The 21,115-nt window shown below is 35.1% G+C and overlaps 1 protein-coding gene across 7 annotated transcripts in view; it reads right to left on the bottom strand.

The window, feature by feature from the left end:
- MTHFD2L (methylenetetrahydrofolate dehydrogenase (NADP+ dependent) 2 like) overlaps positions 1–21,115 on the bottom strand; it is a 139,196-nt gene that overhangs the window by 95,164 nt on the left and 22,917 nt on the right. For all 7 annotated transcript variants that reach the window (XR_010943078.1, XM_067736283.1, XM_067736286.1 and 4 more), the window contains one exon: positions 274–426. Coding sequence is in view for 6 of the 7 variants with exons in the window: in XM_067736283.1 (XP_067592384.1) it covers positions 274–426 (153 nt within the window). In the remaining variant the exon portion in view is untranslated. The remainder of the gene's footprint in view (positions 1–273; positions 427–21,115) is intronic.

Here is a 21,115-nt window from a genome sequence, read left to right as displayed (position 1 = left end):
GAAAAATGTACATGAAAATACCTTCAGCTTATAGTTTTAGAGTAGGGAGATAAACTTTCTATTTGGAAAATTCACTCCCTGAAAGGTGAAACAGCAGTTTCTTGTAACCTGGCATGTGTTCTTCATTTTATCTTATTTCAGATTATTCTTTGACTTCTGTAACTTTGTATATTCCTGTAGATTGAAGTTTAATGCTTATTTTCTTTCACTCTCCTTCAAGACAACGTGAAAATGCTCATTTTGGTACTTAGCACCCATGTCCCACAGACCAACCTGTTCGTTTGATAATTTCCCAAACAGCACTAGCAGTGGCAGGTATGAGAGAATGCTGATCCAGGCATAGTCTTCCAATGTTAATAATATGAAATCCATCTACATCTTTTTCCGGGGCAATTCCATTGCATACTGTCCGCTCATCCACGTGGTCTGAAAAGTAAATAAAATTGATTTAGTTTTACAATTGTTATCTATTTGCAAGTCTGGAAAATTAAATTGGAGGGCCTACAGTCACATCACTTATGGTTCAGCTTTAGTTAAGATATAAAATCATTACTCTATTCCTTTTATTGCCATGAAAATAGTAAGCCAAACTGCTCTTGACCAATGGCTGTAATTAACTGCTGTAAGAGTATATGCAAGTACAGGGCCAGAAGTGGCTGGCCTGGTAAAAGGGAAAAATCTGTGAAATCAAACAATACCAATGAGATCTGGGAACAGTCAGATGATAAGGCTTTGCCTCTATAAGTTTGCATATTTAAATGTATGTTTTTCCTATACAAGATAGTTCCACGAATAGGCTTCTGTTGAATATTGTTAGCATTACAGATTAAAAGGGCTTTGTTAGTGTTAAAAATAGCCATGACATCATTAATGCCTAGCTTCCTCCCAAATGACATAATAGAAAAGCAAACACACACACACACACACACACACACATACACACACACACACACACACACACACACGTACCACACACATCATTTCCCTGAAGCATTACTACATTGAAATCCAAAATATCATTATGGTTTCCTTTATGAAAGGAAAAGAACATAACTTGAGTAATGACCTAATCAAATGAGATATGAGATGCCAATCATCTCATTTTGAAAAGTAATAAGTATAGAAATATAAAATAGGCTCTTAATACTACTCTATGCAGAGTAGCTTAGGGTATCCTAAATCCAACAATTAACCCACATTCCTAAAATACTAAAATAAAGGTATATTTGCTACAGAAAAGTTTCCTTATGTATTACACAATGAATGTCATTTAGAAATAATTTTTTAAAACATTATCAAAGCCCAAGTTCAAACAGTTTTCAAAAGAGACATGTCTTATGTCTCAGATATTTTATATCCTAAAAGTGACACTACTGCCATCTTACTTTAAATAGATCCAATTTGCCATTACTAGGCTACCAAATCATTTACATATATAAAAGTCATAATATGAATCATATTCAATTAGAAATTGGGTCTTTGGAATATCTCTCCAATGACTAGTGTGTCACTTTCAATAATTGTATTCATTCTATAATGTCCTACCAGAGTAAGCCTCCATCTGTTTTCTCTGAAGATAGATGATTATACAAGTTCTAGCAAAATTTATTTTTAGAATTACATATTTAACTGACTATTTGAGGACAAAAATAGTGGTTCCTTTTTAAATCTGGTTGATTATGATGATGATGATGGTGATGATTCAGTTTTTAGACACCTACCACTCATGCAGACGCTTCATGCCATGGATATTTCTTACAACAAAATCAAAAGCTTTGTAAATAAAAAAAGAAATAACTGTAATTGAACACTCCATTATTGAGTTATGGCTTAAATTAGTTCATTTCTAAATTCAAAATTGGCTACTGTATGTATGGGCCAATAATGTATTGAAAGAATTCAACAAAGGTTCTTTTGTAGATTTTGAGAGCCATCCTCTTACCAAATAAGTCTGAACTATACTGAATTTCGCAGTCTACTGGTCTGTGCTGTTTTACTCACTAAAAATAACATTAACTTGTAATGAACAATTCATCTCACACAATAGCTGAAATACTCAGGAAGAAATGTAAGCATCTGAAAATTTGGGGGCAAGCACTAGAAACTGGCAACTATAGACCTGTCCTCTAATGTATTTCTTAAAACTTCAACCCAGATCTTCATTTCGGAACAATTTTATCTTAAGTTAATTACGTAATTTTTGTTTAAAAGACAGATGTGTGGACATATAAAAGGTGTGATGTAGTGAACACATGAAAACTGATTATTAATGTGCTTACTATTTAATCTAAAAGGAAAAAACCTATATGAGTAGATTAAAAATGTTAGGATCATAAAAATCAAGGACACCAATTCATACATCACTTTTATGTAACTCTATGTTATCTCAGGAGTGGATTAAATCTCACATACATCCTTTGCCAGGAAAGATGTACCTTTCATTATGTAATCTACAGTGTATGGAAGTAACAGGAGTTAGTATATCTTACATTCAAAGAGTGCTTTATAATGTTCATGTACCATCACATAGGTTTCCCCTTTGGTCTTCATAGTTACTGAGGGCTAAGATAGAAAAGGTATTATCTTCATTTTAAAGATGAAACTGAAAGATTTTGAGACTCAGCCAATCTCAAACTACTACTTAGAAGAGGGATCCAGAATTAAAATCCACATCCGTTTGTCCTAAAACCAGTTTTTCTTTCTGCGTTATACAGAAATCATAAATATTAATCAATCTTAAATACCACTCAACAATTAATATCAGCAAGGGCCCCTGCCTCTTCTAATCAAGACATTTTGATCATCCTAAAATATCCCAAGGAATGCACTGTTTCTTCTAGACCTCCAAAAACAACAGTATTTTTGGATTAACTAACAAGTATCTAAATACATGCAAAACAGCATCAAACGTTTTATAGCACCTTTTGTTAAATGAGTAAGAGAAATAAATACATTTCATGCTTTTAACTGACTGCTACTGAAAGTCCCCTGATGTCTCATCCCTGGGGCCCATGACTTGAAAAGAAGAAACAATCATGAGCCTCAAAAGCATTAATTTTTTTACAATGGTTATAAAACATTTTTGATTCATAGAATACATTGGCAAACAACTAATCACTTAATACCTTATCCAAATGAACGGGAAAACTGGCATTATTCACTTTGTGAGTGTGTGTTTTTCCCATCTATTTAATATTATGAGAAGTCATTAAATCATGCCAGGAAAAAAAATCATCAAATTGAATTCATAATAATGCAATAGAACAGCTCAGGGAATGTCTTTAGGTACCACACTTTAGAACTACAACGTTGAATATATATTTCTGTGATTTATTTATAATATGTTTAATTGTCTTTGGATAAGTAACAACAACAACAAAAAGAAAACAAACAAATTACTGGTTTATTGTCCATCCAAGGATTTTCACGTTACTGTTCAAAAGTACCTCTTTCCACTTCCCCAATGCCTGTTGGGTAAGGGCAAGCTCATGAGCAAATATGTTCTTTAGCTTGATTATATCTTTTGTCCTATACTTCCCTCCCTCCAAGTGCCCCATCCCTTTCCCTACCATCATTATGACACATCCTTACCTCAATTCACACCAATCTGTCCCATTCCCAAGCCCTTAACATTAATTTTTGCATTTCTACGTTCTTGCTCATGATTATTTTTCCATTACTAATTCCTTCCTCCCTGTTGTTTCACATCCTATTTATTCTTCAATATATTGATCCCTTCTCAGCTGTTCCCTCATCACAAAGTGAAATGATAATTTTTATCTCTTCTGGTCCCCATAGAACTACTGTAAAAAGCACTTACCACATTACTTCAGTTAGTTGATCACGTTGGTTAAGTATCTCTCTTACTTACGAGTGTGAGCCTTTTAGGGCACAGACTTTGTCTTATTAAACTGATTCACCCATAGCCTTCTCCAACTCAGTTGATGGCAATTCCATCCTTCTGTGTTATACAGAAATCATCCTTACTTGCCAGAAAAACGTGGAGACATTCTGAACACCTCACTTTCTTTCACACGCAACATCCAATCAATTGAAAAATCTTTTGGTTCTTCCTTCATAACATATCTAGCCCTTCACTATCCTCACCATGTCCACTCTGGTTTGAGTGGCCATTATCTCTCCTGTGAACTCTTGCAACAACTAATTCTCCGAGCTAATTATTTGCTTCTATGTTTGTATCCATATAATCTATTCACAAAATAGCAGAGGTTATTTTTTTCCCACATCTTTATTGGTGTATAATTGCTTTACAATGTTGTGTTAGTTTCTGCTGTACAACAAAGTGAATCAGCTATATGTATACACATATCCCCATATCTCCTCCCTCTTGAGCCTCCCTCCCACCCTCCCTATTCCATCCCTCTGGGTCATCACAAAGCATCGAGTTGATCTCCCTGTGCTCTGCAGCAGCTTCCCACTAGCCATCCATTTTACAGCTGGTAGTGTATATATGTCCATGCCACTCTCTCACCTCATCCCAGCTTCCCCTTCCCCGCTCCCCCCGCCCATGTCTTCAAGTCTGTGTTCTCTACATCTGTGTCTTTATTCCTGTCCTGCCACTAGGTTCATCAGTACCACTTTTTTAGATTCCATATATATGCATCAGCATACGGTATTTGTTTTTCTCTTTCTGACTTACTTCACTCTGTATGACATAAGCTAGGTCCATCCAACTCACTACAAATAACTCAATTTCATTCCTTTTTATGGCTGAATAATATTCCATCGAATATGTGTACCACATCTTCTTTATCCATACATCTGTTGATGGACATTTAGGTTGATTCCATGTCCTGGCTATTGTAAACAGTGCTGCAATGAACATTGGGGTACACGTCTCTTTTTGAATTATGGTTTTCTCAGGGTATATGCCCAGTAGTGGGATTGCTGGGTCATATGGTAGTTCTATTTTTAGGGTTTTTTTTTTTTTTTTTTTTTTTTTTTGTGGTACGCGGGCCTCTCACTGTTGTGGCCTCTCCCGTTGCGGAGCACAGGCTCCGGATGCGCAGGCTCAGTGGCCATGGCTCACGGGCCCAGCCGCTCCGCGGCACGTGGGATCCTCCCAGACCGGGGCACAAACCTGCGTCCCCTGCATCGGCAGGTGGACTCTCAACCACTGCGCCACCAGGGAAGCCCAATTTTTAGTTTTTTAAGGAACCTCCATACTGTTCTCAAATGCATGTCTGCTTACACCACTCTTTTCCTGAAAACCCTGCTCTTCTTGCTATTCCTCTAACATATCAGGTATTTCCAACCTTGGTTATTGCTCTTGTGTCTGCCTGGAGGCTTTTCAAAAAAACCTGCCACTTTGGCTAAATCCCTCTCTTCTTTGAAATCTTTGCTTAATTTCCACATTCTCTGTAAGGACTATTTCGACCACATTATTTTAAAATGTAAGTTCCATGTCTGATAATGTTGAAGTTGTTTACATTGGACCAAACTTCTCACAGGAAACAACTGTAAACATTGGAGAAATTATATTAAAATAGAAGTATCAAGGATGTATCATACAATACAGAGAATATAGCCAATATTTTGTAATAACTGTAAATGGAATGTAAAATTTTTAAATTAAAAAATAAAAACACAGCTATCTGACACTGGAGAGTTACTAGAAGCAGAGAGATTTGGAAGAGAATGGACATCTGAAAGGAATATCACTGTAAGTGTTTCCATTTTGGAGGTTTTTCTAGACAAAGGACAGTTAGAATTTGGATAGAAATCTGCAGTCTTACTTGCTTGAGGAATCAAAGGACAAAGTTTGGGGCTACTACAGAAACTGGAAATTGAAGGGATATACCCAGGAAAAGAGAAAACCACAGAGGGGAGACTCAACTTGTGTCTATAAATTCTTCCCAAATCTCTGACTGACCCCTGAACAACACACACAAGAGGCAAACTCCAAGCAGCCCATCTAACACTAAGAGAACTAAACAGAATGCAGTTGTGGCTCACCAAGGGCAAAGCAAAGCTTGAAGTCCTCAATATGACGCATTCACACACACAAAAAAAATTTACAGTTAACATTATACTTAATAATGGAATACTGAACCTTTTCCCCAAGATCAGAAGGTGGCAAGGGTGTCCACCCCCACCATTTCTATTCAGCATTTTATTGGAGATCCTAGCTGGTGTAATAAGGAAAATAAAGAGTTCTAAAGATCAGAAAGGAAGAAGTAAAACTCTCTAGCCACTCTAATGGTTGTTTATGCAGAATATTCTAAAGAATATACAAAACAACAAAACAAAAAATAAATAAAGTGAATTTAGCAAGATCACAGAATACCAAGTCAATATACAAAAGAAATCAATTGTATTTCCGTATAGAAGCAGCAAATACTAAAAAATGAAATTTAAATAATTCTATTTACAAAAACTCACAGATCAGAAAATTCTTAGGAGTAAATTTTAAAATTGGGGGCATGATTTTTATAATGAAAACTACAAAATGTTGCTGACAGATGACCTAAATAAATGGAGGGTGTACCATATTCATGGATTGGAAGACTCAATAATATTAAGATGTCAATTCTTCCAATTTGACCTATAGATTCAATGTAATCTCAACCACAGTCCTATGAGGTATTTTTGGTAGAAGTTGACAAACTGATTCTAAAATTTGTATGGCTATGCAAAGGACTTAGAATATCTAAAGAAATCTTGAAAATGAGCAAAAAGGACTTACAATACTTGACTTTAAGACTTGCTACAGGGCTTCCCTGGTGGCGCAGTGGTTGAGAGTCCGCCTGCTGATGCAGGGGACGCGGGTTCGTGCCCTGGTCCGGGAGGATCCCACATGCCGCGGAGAGGCTGGGCCCGTGAGCCATGGCCGCTGGGCCTGCACGTCCGGAGCCTGTGCTCCACAACGGGAGAGGCCACAGCAGTGAGAGGCCCGCGTACCGCAAAAAAAAAAAAAAAAAAAAAGACTTGCTACAAAGCTACAGTAATCAAGACAGTGTAGTGCTAGTGTAGGGATAGACAAGTAGATCAATGGAACAGAATAGAAAGCCCAACTTTAGACTAACACTTATACAGTTATTTGACTTTTTACAAAGTTGCCAAAAGCAATTCAATGGGAAAAAGAAAGTCTTTTCAGCAATTAATACTTGAACAATTTGATAGCCATATAGAAAAAAAACAAACTGAGCCACAATCCCTACTTCATACTGTGAAGGAGAAAATTTGCCACACAAAAATGTGTCTCTTTGGCATGGATTTCATTTTACCTCCCCCTTAGCTGCCTAAAGAATTTAGATAAAAGAACTGTTCCCAGAATAGAGATATCACCAGAGATAATCTGCAAAGAATATGGGCTAGGTTGCTGGGGGAAACTCTAGGCAGGACCTAGAAATCAGAATCCACTCTGTGCCCCACTATCTCTTCATGGTCCAGCAAATATTTGTCTACTAAACATTTGCTTTTCCATCTCCAGGTGAATTGCCTGCCCCCGCTTTGAAGTCCGAAGCCTAGCTGCTAAGAGAAGATGGGGAATGTAAGGAAAAATGTGCATGTTTGGAGTACTTTATTTGTCTGTCACAGAAAAAAGCAGATCTAAAATAGGGATTAACAGAATTTTAAAAATTTCAGAAGGGCTGGGAAGGGCTCTCTGAGCCAGTGGCATTTAAGCTAAGACATGAAGGTTGGGAAGAAGTCAGCCCCCATATGTTTGAAAGATAACCAATGTAGTTAAGAGGTCAAAGGCTAAACCCTATTCAAGTGATAAAATGTGCATTATTCTAGTATGTCCTTTGTATAATAAATACTGTAAAATAAAAATATAACATCCCTGAACATCCCCTGAACATCCCAATCCTCTTTACCATGCTCTACTTTTTCTTTTTTCCCATAGCATATCAACTTCTAATAGATATACAGTAATTACTTACTTATTGTGTTTATTTTTTGTTGTCTGTCTCTCCTACTACTCAGCAAGGGCAGAACTTTCTGTCTTCTTTTTTTTTTTCATTGATGTATTCCTAGCACAAAGCACAGTGCTTGGAAATTTGTTGAATAAATGACTACAATTACCCTTGATTTATAAATGAAGAAGCTGAGACAAATTAGTGGAAACCTGCAGACAATTAGAATAGACTAATATGAGGAAAAGATGTCTGATCTTTCTACAACCTCTGACATCCATCTTTTTCAAATACAATGAAAACCAAAATGGATTTCATTAAAATTTTGATTTGTCAATAGCTGCATCTACATTATTAGATATTTGGCACTATTATATCCTCCGATATAAATTTAATGTAAAAGATTCATGTCTGTTTGTTTTTCATTTATTTCTTCCTTTCAAGACTTGAAAAATAAGAAATCTCAGGCAAAGCTTTATGCTGATACATTAAAGTCCACACTCTGAACAAGTGTAGACAAGGCCTCTGAAAATTCACTCATTTATTCACTCAATAAATATTTATGTATTTATAATATTTAAATATTTATTGTCTACCATGTGCTTTGCACTGTTCTAAGGGTTTAGGATATATAAGCTAACCAAACAAACAAAACTATTAACCTCTGGAGCTTACATTCTAAAGAAATAAAGATCTGCCTAATCAAATTATTTAGCTGCAGCCTCTTAATGAGTTAATTATTTTCTAGGAGTAAATGAGAGATATACTTTTGGAAGCTGTGTTCACTGTTCTCAACTCAATACATAAGTTACACCCTCTGGGTTCTACATCAATGTTTCAAGACAGAAAATACTTATCAGGTCTTACCACTTACCCAATATCATTTTAGAACTGTTTCATCATCAAGGACAAAAAGGGAATGGGAAGTGACTATTATCTCACTGTATTACTCTACCCCCAAACCTGAGAAAATAGAGCTTGGAGGTGGAGTGGGAGGTGTTCTCTAGGTCAGAAAGGGGTGGATCTGGCCCTTTACCCTTCCTTAGCCTCTTTCTCCTATAGCCACGAAACTACAAGGACATCCCTAGGCAGGCTTACTTCATAGGCTATTAAAAAAAGTTAATGAAGTGCGAACCTACACATCATGCGAAGGTTGCTACCTTTGGCCCTTAGAGTTTCTTGAGTCATATGAAAAGTACATGGAGATCCAAAAATTGCCTTATTTTTCAGAAGTAGTGTTGAAGACACCCTGTTTATTAAGCCCTTGGATTCCCAGACACTATACACTGTGACTTCTGTCAAATACATTGTACTAAACTTGAAGCAGTGTCTATTCCATAGAGGAAACAGTTGGATAAGTGAGCATGTCTATTCTGATGAGCTTCTTTTACACAAAAGGGAAAAGAAGAGATGCTGTGTTTTAGGGACTTGCTTGCAAACTTCTCAAGGACAGTGAGTCTCAAATTGTTTTCTAACTACCCCTTTCCCCTAGTGACTATCACAGACACATATATAGGAATAGATTGGATTCTAGGTAAATATTTTTTGAACTGGTAAATGAACAAAGAGCGTCAGAGAGCAGTAATACAAATACTTCTCTTGAAAGACTTTCTACAAAGAAATACACAGATGTTTCAAAGGGCCTTTTGATTTTGGTAAATTCTTTATCAAAGCTGAACGCACTCAAAAATACATGAAGATATCATGATAAAGAAAAGAGAAAAATATGAAAAAGAAAAGAAGTAACTATTGTTGATCCAAGAAATTCCAGATTTTGAAGATACTTTGAAAAGTAAATAATCTCAAGTTACATGATATAGTATGTTTATGATAGCAACTGCTCAAAAAGATGTAATTATATAGATCTGAGTGACTAAAATAACTCTTGGGATGGTTTCCATCTGGAAATGAATAGGAAGAGACACATATGGCTACAGGGACCTACCAATCCCACTGATAGGTAAATCATATCAAAATGATTTACTCAGCTTTCAGTATAAATCATTAAACTTTTTTTTTTTTAAATCACTGCTTGCCTGATGCTGCCATCATGTGGTTTTCATAAACCACAGCAGAATTTTCCATTTTGTTCCCCCACATCCCCACATAAATTCTCTGATAGAAATGTTACCTATGAGAAAATTTTAAGTAGATAAATGATATTGTGGGGATGCCTTTGTATCTATGTTAACACTAAAATCATGTTAGAAAGGATTTGAATAAAATATTGTTTAAAATCTGGACCTTTTTCTCTGCATAAACCCTAAATGCATAAATTGGTTGAATGGATTGTGACACAATCTCAATATTAGTCCAAGCACAATCGAATTTTAAATTATTAGTTATTTTTCATAATAAGCTATATATATGCAAATCCACCACCCCAAACAAAAGTTATGGACTTGACAATAGTCTATATTTAATCATATATTTCGCCCAGGAACCCACCTCATTTCCTGCTCCAGCCTTAGGTAAACTTCATCCTGCATCCTGTGCTTATCATTCCCTTGACTTCCTTTCCATATAGTTTTATTGCATTTATTTGTATTCCTAATAGATTTTTTTAAACAGCTTTATTTAAGAATATTTGAATATAATAGACTGCATGTATTTAAAGTGTACAATTTGATAGGCTTTGACATATGTATATACTTGTGAAACCATCACCACAATCAACATAATGAACATATACACCACCCTGAAAAGTTTCCACAGGCCCCTTTTCCTCATCCCTTCCTCTCTCCCTTTCCTGTCCCCTCACCTCCAACTACTTGTAACCACTTGCTATGGGCTGAATTGTGTCCCCCCAAAATTCATATGTTGAATCCCCCAACCCCTAATGTAATGATATGTAATTAGGTTTACATGAAGTCATCAGGGTGGGGCCCTCATGATGGGATTAGTGCCCTTATAAGAAGAGACACCAGAGAGCTTGCTCTCTTTGCCATGTGCAGACACAGAAAGAAGGGGTTGTCTGTCTGAAAGCCAGGAAGAAAGCTCTCACCAACCCGACCATGCTGGCACCCTGATCTCAGACAGGCTCCAGAACTGTGAGAAAATAAATTTTTGTTATTTAAGGCAGCCAGTCTATGATATTTTGGTATAGCAGCCCAAGCAGACTAATAACCACTGATCTGCTTTCTGTCGCTATACATCGGTTTGTATTACATAAAATTTTACATAAATAGAATCACAGAGTACGTACTCTTATTTGTATGGATAATTTCACTCAGCATAATTATCTTGATATTCACCCAAGCTGGAGTTCGCATCAATATTTCATTCCTTTTTTTACTGCTGGGTAATAGTCCGTTGTATAGATAAACCACAGTTAATATCTATTCACCTGTTGATGCCTATTTGAGTTGTTTATAGCTTTTGGCTATTGCAAATCATACTTCTATGAACATGCATATACAAGTCTTTATATTGACACATATATCTTTTTTCTTTAAGTAAATACATAGACATGGAATGGATGGACCATATAATAAATATATATATGTAAATTTTTAGGACACTGCCAAACTATTTTTCAAAGTGCACCATTTTGCATTCCTACCGGCAACATATCCTCACCAATATATGGTATTGTCAGTTGTAGTTCTAATATCAGCCATTCTAATAGGTGTGTAGTAGTATCTTATTATAGTTTCCATTCGAGTTTCTCTAATGACTACAGATGTTGAGTATCTACTTATGTCCTTATTTATCATTTGTATTTCTTCTTTCGTTAAGTATCTGTTCAAATCTTTTAATGATTTTTGGTATTTATCTTGTTTGGTGTTCTTTATGGTTTGGTGTCTGTTATTAATTTTGAAAAGTTTTAGCCATTATTACTTCAAATATCTCTTCTGCCCTGTTCTCTCTTCTCCTGGTATTCCAACTGTGTGTATGTTATACCTTTTGAAAATGTCCTATAGTTCTTGGAAGTTTTCTTCTGTCTTTTTTGTTTTCCTCTCTGCATTTCAATTTGAGAAGTTTCTACTTATATATTCTCAAGCTTACTGATTCTTTTCTTGGCCATGTCCAGTCTACAATTGAGACCATCAATGCAATTTCCATTTTTGTTAAAGTGCTTTTGATTTCAGCATTTTTTGAATCTTTCTTAGAGTTTCCATCTCTCTGCTTTCATTACCCATCTGTTCTTGCATATTGTCTACTTTTTCCACCAGAGCCCTTAATATATTAATCATAGTTATCTTAAATTTCCTAATAACTCCAAAATCTGTGTCAGATATGAATCTGGTTCTGATGCTTTTTGGTTTCTTCAGACTGTTTTTCTTTGCCTTTTGGCATGTCTTGTCATTTTTTTGTTGAAAGCTACATCCAAGACTAGGGCCCCCAGGAGTTTCTCATTCTTATGCTAGTACACATTTTACTTCCAGAAATTCATCAAAATTCCCAATTACGTTGTTTCCATCAGTTTATGGTTCCAGTAGCTTCTGTACAGGTAAATAGATCTTCGTTGCAACTTTCTGGATTTTCTTATCTCTCCAGATTTTGGTATGGTGGTTTGCCCTGCAACCTCAGTTCTCTGATGGGTCAAGAAAGTATTGATTTTGTTCGTTCAGTTTTTTCTTGCTTTAAGGACAAGAGGATTTATGTTATTCTGGCTAGAGTTGGGCTTTGTTTAATTGGGTTGTTTTCATTTTCTTGATCTTGATTTTTGAGAGCGCTTCATATATTCCACATATACATATGTTATCAAATATATGCTCTGCAAATATTTTCTTGTCTGCCTTATCTTCTCATTCTTTTAATAGTATCTTTTGAAGAGCAGAAGTTGTATTTTATTTTTTTTAACATCTTTATTGACGTATAATGCCTTTACAATGGTGTGTTAGTTTCTGCTTTATAACAAAGTGAATCAGTTATATATATACATATATCCTCATATCCCCTCCCTCTTGCGTCTCCCTCCCACCTTCCCTATCCCACCCCTCTAGGTGGTCACAAAGCACCCAGCTGATCTCCCTATGCTATGCGGCTGCTTCCCACTAGCTATTTTACATTTGGTAGTGTACATATGTCTATGCCACTCTCTCACTTCTTCCCAGCTTACCTTTCCCCCTCCCCATGTCCTCAAGACCGTTCTCTACCTCTGTGTCTTTATTCCTATCCTGCCCCTAGGTTCTTCAGAACCTTTTTTTTTTTTTTAGATTCCATATATATATGTTAGCATACAGTATTTATTTTTCTCCTTCTGACTTACTTCACTCTGTGTAATAGTTTCTAGGTCCATCCACCTCACTACAAATAACTCAATTTCATTTCTTTTTATGGTTGAGTAATATTCCATTGTATATATGTGCCATATCTTCTTTAGTCATTCATCTGTCAATGGATGCTTAGGTTGCTTCCATGTCCTGGCTATTGTAAATAGTGCTGCAATGAACATTGTGGTACATGACTCTTTTTGAGCTATCGTTTTCTCAGCATATGTGCCCAGTAGTGGGATTGCTGTGTCATGTGGTTTTAAATTTTGATGAAATCTAATTTATCAAGCTCTTGTTTCGTATCCATATGCAATCCAATTGTTCCAGCACCATTATTGAAAAGCACATCATTTCTGCACTAATTTGTCTTTCCACCTTTGTCAAAAATTACTTGTTAATATAGGTGTGGATCTATTTGTGGACTTCCAATTTTTGCCCATTGATGTTTCTCTATCCTGATTCCAATATCATTCTGTCTTGATTACTGTAGCTTTATAATTAGTCTTTTTAACAAATTTTAATTGAGGTATAAATGACATATAACATTATATTAGTTTTAGATGTACAACATAATGATTCAATATTTACATATATTACAAAATAATCACCACAATAAGTCTAGTTAACATCCCTCACCACATATAGTCACAATTTTTTTTTCTTATGATGAGGACTTTTAAGATGTACTTTCTTAAGAACTTTCAAATATGCCATACAGTATTATTAATCTTAGTCACTGTGCTGTGCATTACATTGCCATGACATTTATTTGATAACTGAAAGTTTGTATCCTTTGATTTTGAGACGTTTGATTAGTCTTAAAATCAGGAAGTATTACTCTTTCAACAATATTACTCATTTTCAAAGCCGTTTTAATTATTCTAGGTACTTTGCATTTCTATAGGAATTTGACAATCAGTTTATCAACTGCTACAAAAAAGTATGCTGGGATTTTAATTGGGACCGCCTTGAATCTACAAATTAATTTGAAGATAACTGACATCTTAACAATATTTAGTCTTCCAACCCATGAACATAATATATTGATTTATTTAGGTCTTCTTTAACTTCTCTCAGGAATGTTCTGTAGCTTTCAATGCACAGGTTCTCACATCTTTTGTCAAATTTATGCCTGATGATTTCACATTTTTGATGCTATTTTAAATGTCTCTTTTCATCTTAGTATCTGATATTTGATGCTAATACATAGAATGGAGATTGATATTTGCATATTAATCTTGTATCTTCCAACCTTGTTAAACTCATTTATTAGTATTAGTAGCTTTTTATTTTTCTAGATTCCATTGGATTTTCTACATAGACAATCATGTTATCTGCTTTTTATTTTCTTTTCCTTGCCTTGCCTTCTGTGTTGGTTAGAATCTCCAAGAATAGACATGATAAGAATGGACATTCTTGATTTCTTCCTGATCATAAGAGGAAAATATTGTCTTTCATAATGAACTATGATGTTATCTGTGAATTTTTTATATGTGTCCCTTATCAGCTTGAGGAAGTTCCCTTTTATTATTATTAGTTATATGACAGCTTTTTATCAGGAATCAATGAATTTTACCAAAAAATTAATCTATTTATTGAGATAATCATATGATTTTCCATTTTTAGTTTGTTAATGTGGTGAAATACATTGTTTGATTTTCTAATGTTAAACCAATGCTGCATTCCTGTAATAAAAGTCATGATGAATTTTGGTCATGATGAATGATACTTTTTACATATTGTTGGATTTTATTTGTTAAATTTTGTTAATACCTTTTTCATTTATGTTCATGAAAGATTCTGTTCTGTGGTTTTCCTTTCTTGTAATGTCTTTGCCTGTTTTTTGGTATCAGAGTAATGGTGGTCTCATATAATGACTTAGGAAGTATTTCCTCCTCTTTAATATTATTTTTTCTTTAAATATTTGGTAGACTTCACTAGTAAAGCCATCTGAACATGGAGCTTTCTTTGTGGAATAGGTTTTCACTACAAAGTCAATTTTTTAATAAGAGTTATTCAGGTTATCTATTTCTTTTCTTTCTTTCTTTTTTTTTTTTTTGTGGTACGCAGGCCTCTCACTGTTGTGGCTTCTCCTGTAGCGGAACACAGGCTCCGGATGCATAAGCTCAGCGGCCATGGCTCACGGGCCTAGCTGCTCCGCGGCATGTGGGATCTTCCCAGACCGGGGCACGAACCTGTGTCTCCTGCATCGGCAGGTGGACTCCCAACCACTGTGCCACCAGGGAAGCCCCCTATTTCTTTTTGAGTGCGCTTTGGCAGTGTGTATCTTTCAAGAAAGTAGTCCATTTCCTCTAATTTGCCAAATTAACTGGCATAACGTTGTCTGACATATTCCCTTTTATCCTTTTAATATCTGTAAAATCTATAGTGATGTTATTTTTCTCATTCCTGATATTGGTAATTTGTATCTTCCTTTTTCCCTGATAGTCTAGCTTTCATTTCATTATTTTCTTCATTATTTTTTTGTTTTCTATTTCATTAATTTCTGCCCTGATCTTTATTATTTCCTTTCTTGTCCTTACTTTGTCTTTAACTTGCTCTTCTTTTTCTAGTATCTTAAGGTGGGAGCTGAGGTTATTGATGTGGGACCTTTCTTCTTTTCTAAGATAGGTGTTTAGTGCTATATATTTCCTCCTAAGTAATTTTTAGTGGCATACCATAAATTTTGATATGTTGTATTTTCATTGAAAAGTTAAAAGTGATTTCTAACTTCCCTTTTATTTTCTTACTTGACACATGGGTTATTTAGATGTTCTTTAGTTTCCAAATATTTGGGAATTTTCCAGATATTTTTCTGCTAGTGATTTTTAATCTAACTCCATCGTGGTGAGGGAAAATGCTTTAGGTATAGGTAATGTAAATCCTTCTATATTTGAGATTTGTTTTATAGCCTAGAATATGTTATCTCTTGGTAAATGTTCTATGTGAACTTGAAAAAAAATGTGTATTCTGTTGTTTGCAGGGAGAGTGTTCTGTAAATGTCGATTAGATCAAATTGGATGATATTCTACTTCAAATCTTTGTTCTTACTGATTTTCTCTCCATTTGTTCTCTCAGTTATTGAGAAAGAGGTACTAAAATCTATTATTATAATTTTGGATTTGTCTATTGTCCTTACAATTCTATTAGTTTTTGTTAATGCTTTCTTCTTAGGTATATAAACAATTGAGGTTGCTATTTCTGTTTGATAAACTGACTCCTTTATTGCTGTGGAATGACCTTCTTTATTCCTGGTAGTATCCATTGCTCTGAAATATACTTTGCCTGCTATTAACATAACCACTCCAGCTTTCTTTCGATTTATGTTAATAGAGTGTGTCTTTTACATCCTTTTTCTTTTAACCTCTCTGGATCCTTATACTTAAAATTTATTTTCTGTAGGCACCATATAGTTGGGTCTTGTTTTTTATTCAATCTGACAACCTCTGACATCTAATTGGATTATATACAACGTTACATTTATGTGATTAAATCTATCATTCCCCCATTTTCTTTCTTCCTTTAGAATAATTTGAACATTTTTAATTATTGGATGTTATCTCTTTTACTGGCTTATTATCTATAACTCTTTGCTGTGTAGGGTTTTTTTAGCAGTTGCTTGTGATTTTATAGTACGCAGCTTTAACTTATTTCAGTCTACCCTCAAGTGATATATCACTTCACATACAGCATAAGAATCTAACAATGATGTCCTATCATTTCTTCCTTTCTGACTTTTGTGCTATTGTACATGTTGCAAACCACACATTAAATTGTTTTTTATTTTGGGATAAATAACAATTATATTCTAAAATTATATGACTAATAAGAAAAATGTCAAATATACTTATTCATGTAGCTACCATTTCCATTGTTCTTCATTCCTTTGGCTAGATACATATTTTCATTTGGTATCATTTCTTTCGGCCTGAAGGACTTCCATTTTTTATAGTGTGGGTGTGCTGTTGATTGTTTTCAGCTCTGTCTGGATTCTACTCTTCCTAAATGTCTAAAAAATGCTTTTTTGCCTTTGGTTTTTAAAGATATTTTCACTGAGTATAGAATTCATGATCAATAGTTTTTTTTTCTTTCAGTACTTTAAAAATCAAGGTGTTCCACTGTCTTCTTGCTTACATTGTTTTTGACAAGAAATCTATTTCCTTCCTTTTGTTTCTCTGTATATAATGTGACATTTTCCCCCCTCTTGTTGCTTGAAAAATTTTTTCTATCACACTGCATTTGAACAATTTGATTTTTGTGTTTTAGGTATAGTTTTTTCATATTTTATGGGCTTGGAGTTCGTTGAGCTTCTTAGATCTGTGTGTTTATAGTTTTCATCACATTTGTGTTTGTGTGTGTGTGTGTGTTTTAATCTGAAATCCCAATCATTTATGAAAGGATACTTATTTCTTACTCACGTAAGCCTCTGTTAAGAATCCCACTTCCTTTCTTCTCATAACTGGCAATCATCTATAATACGTAGCTTTCATGATAACTGCAACAAAAGGGGGAGAGGGGATGGGGGCCACATAGCTTTTAACCATCTCAGTCCAGAAGTGGCTCAAAAAAGTCACTGTCCCTCACAGTCCAGTAACCAGAAGTGACATGGCCCCAACCTAGGAGAAGTTGGGAAATGTAAGGGAATATGTGGATATTTGGAGTACTTTGTTTGTCTGCCATAGAAAAAAGCAGATCTAACATAGGAATTGACAGAATTAAAGTAATTTTAGAAGGTATGGGCTGGGAAAGGCTCTCTGAGCCAGTGGCATTTAAGCTAAGGCCTAAAAGTTGGAAAGAAGTCAGTCCCAGTATGTTTGAAAGATAATCAATGTAGTTAAGAGGTCAGAGGCTAAAGTCCTATTCAAGTAATAAAATGTACATTATCCTAGCATGTCCTTTGTATAGTAAATACTATCACTTACGAAGCCTTCAAGGGTATGGGGGTATAAGATCCTCACCAAATCCTGATCCATGACAGAACTTACACACTACTCTCTTAGATGTAGAAGAATAGGTAGAAGGATGAACCTTCAATGACACACATACACACAAAGCAATAGCTGTGAAACTATAGGGTTCATTCATTCCAGCAATAACATTCACTAAGAGTCTACCATGATGCAAGGTGGAATAAAAATGTTGACTCCAATTCCCCCTGCTTTGATGTAACTAATAGTCTAGTGGAAGAAACATATTACTAAAAAGCAATGAAATACTCTATGTGGAATCATTTTTCTCCATAAAGAAAGGGGGGAAGCTATAACAAAGGTCAAGTCTAATTTAGAAATTATTTAGAAATAAACAGAAAAGAAGCTCTACAAAAACTGAGGAGTCCAGAGTGATGAAAATTTCCCATTCTGGTCAAGAACATTAAAAATAGAGTAAAAAGTATTCTGCATACATAAATTCCATAAGCTCTCAAGAAGAGCAATTATAGCAAGACCTTTTTTCTCCAAATGAAGAATCAAGTTTTAGACAAATATACATATCTACATGCACTAATTAGGGTCAATACCCACATTTTTATGCCTACTAAATTCTAGAAAATTTTGTCTTTGTTATATCTACACTGTGAATTCTCACTTTTCTTACTCGCCCTCTCCATATTTAATCCTTTAATCCTGTATTTCATTCTGATTTCTCTGTTCAATCCTCTTACATAAATTGGAAGATGTTAATCCTCAAAGCCTTCAAACTAGATAAATGAAGGGAAATATTTGAAAAACTATTTTAGAAAAAGATAGATAAGATAGAATAAGTTTTCCCATTCTACCTAATAATTTTGTTCCCAGAAATAGATGAGAGGTCGATTTCTTAGAAAGCAAGAAAATACAAAAAGGTGATTAAGCACCTCTGTTGGTGCTTGACTTGCAGTCTCAGTTGTGGGACTGTGATTATGATTGAAAGAATACTATAATTGGGTCTCCTGGTTTTTCTCTGCTACTCACTTGTTGTGACCTTACACAAGTTTCTCAGTTCAGTTTCCTTAACTATAAACCACAGATCAAAAAAAATGTACCTACTGTTAAGGGTTGTTCTGAGTGTTAAATGATTTCTTGTATATAAAGCACTTTATAACAATGTCTGGCAATAATACATGATAAAAATCGCCATTACTAATACTAGTGATAGTTATCATGGAGCAGTTGTAAAAAACCACATTAAAATTTAATTGAGTGACTGCTGTTTTCTAGACTTACATCTGAATGCTTTCATATAATTCATATAATTTAAACCCTTTTAAACCAAATTCACCCTGTACCAAGTACCACCCTACAACAAACATTTATAGCAAATTTCCAGTGTGCTTCAAGCTTGTGGACATTATCATTTCCCTTTCATTGCTTTAGTCCAAAAAGAATGTCACTGGTTCCCAAGTTTTAAAGACCATTATTCCACCTTATTTTTAACACTACAAACTGACACATACTTGTGGAAAGGGAATGTTGCCTGCCATTCCAGTCAACAACAAAAGTTGCCCACCATCAAGCTATCAACCACTGTAGTCACACCACCCCCTGCCTGACAGTGTACCCTGAGGGTAATTCAGGATGGAGAAAACCAGGAAACATTCTGTGTCTGGATACTGACCCTAGATAGTTAAGATGCATATCTAAGGAATAATTTCAATGAGCCCAGACTCTTGCATCTTCCCATCCATAGAAAATCACTAAAATCATTAACTTGAGATGTCTGTTTTTTGTGATTAGTAGTAATCTTCTGATGTTCAACTACCTTTTTTTTTTTTTCAGAAAAAACTCCTAGATATCCTAGCTCCTTCCTTACTTCTTTGGAGTAGTTTCTCAGAGCTACCTGAGAGGCTGTCTCCCAGGCTACAGTCCTCAGTAATGTCCCCAAATAAAACTTAAGTCTCAACTTTTAGAGTGTGCATTTTTCTTCAGTTGACATACTCTACAAATGATATTTAATATAAGTTTAATAGATGTAACTCAATAAAAGCTAAGAGCAAATAATATGTAATTAGGAGAAAAATATATACAACACAAATAGCAGACATCATTCTGGCCTTGACAAAACGATCACTTATTGATACTGATAGAATCTATGCACAGTTAGGAAAGGAGTAGGGAAGCATCCACATATGATTGTTTCATCTCTCCCTAGATGTAGGACCAGTTACAGGACAAACAGTCAAACCATGTGACTGTGGACACACAATTTTATCCTGAGTACTTTCAATCCGGACCAAAGTCACACAGCTCCTGAACAAAAGCATGGGCTTAAGCCTGTGATAGATTCATTACCATCAAATAGGACAGAATTCTCTCTCATTTCTTTGCTTTCTTACCCAAATGAGATGCATGAAGACTGCTTGCACATTCTGTTTAATCCTTATGCAAGCTTGTATTCCAACACCAGAATTATAATTCTAATTTGGAATTTCTTTTGCTCAACATAGTGCCCTAATTGTGAAAAATAATTTCCAACTTCGAATCATGAAATAACTTGGAATCCAGATTATTAACAAAATGATGGAAAATTGGAGATGTAATTGACTAGAATCATTTCATTTGTCCATTTGCTCATTGTTTCATTATAACAATCTTATAAGACATGTACCGGAGAGAGGCTATTTCAATCCACTTGCACATAGCCAACTGTTGGGGCTCAGGGCAGGCCATGCCAAAATACGCTTCAATGGCATACTAATTATTTTGAATTGGTTACTTAAGAAAGAGCCAGCACACTCTGACCCTCCTCTCTGTCTCCTTGAAAGTAGGAAATAAATCTCTCATGAAAGGTGCACTCCTTGCATCTGAAGGTAGGACACCCTGATTTCCAGAGATAGGGAATTTGGGGTGAGAAACTTATATAAACAAAACTTGTTACTCCTTTAGTTTACCATCCCAAACTCAAACTCTGCTTAGATTCTTCACTAATTAAGCACCCAAAGCCTAATTTTCTTTGTCCTGTGAATTCCTCACAAATTTATTGTTTGTTTGTCTAAAAAGTATAAAAGCTTCCTGCTTTGGCCACTTCCTAGGTCCCATGACT

The sequence above is a fragment of the Pseudorca crassidens genome, chromosome 4 (assembly GCF_039906515.1).
Source record: "Pseudorca crassidens isolate mPseCra1 chromosome 4, mPseCra1.hap1, whole genome shotgun sequence".
Lineage (NCBI taxonomy): Eukaryota > Metazoa > Chordata > Mammalia > Artiodactyla > Delphinidae > Pseudorca > Pseudorca crassidens.
The sequence above is the reverse complement of the archived record's forward strand: the minus strand, read 5'-3'. Positions and strand labels throughout refer to the sequence as shown.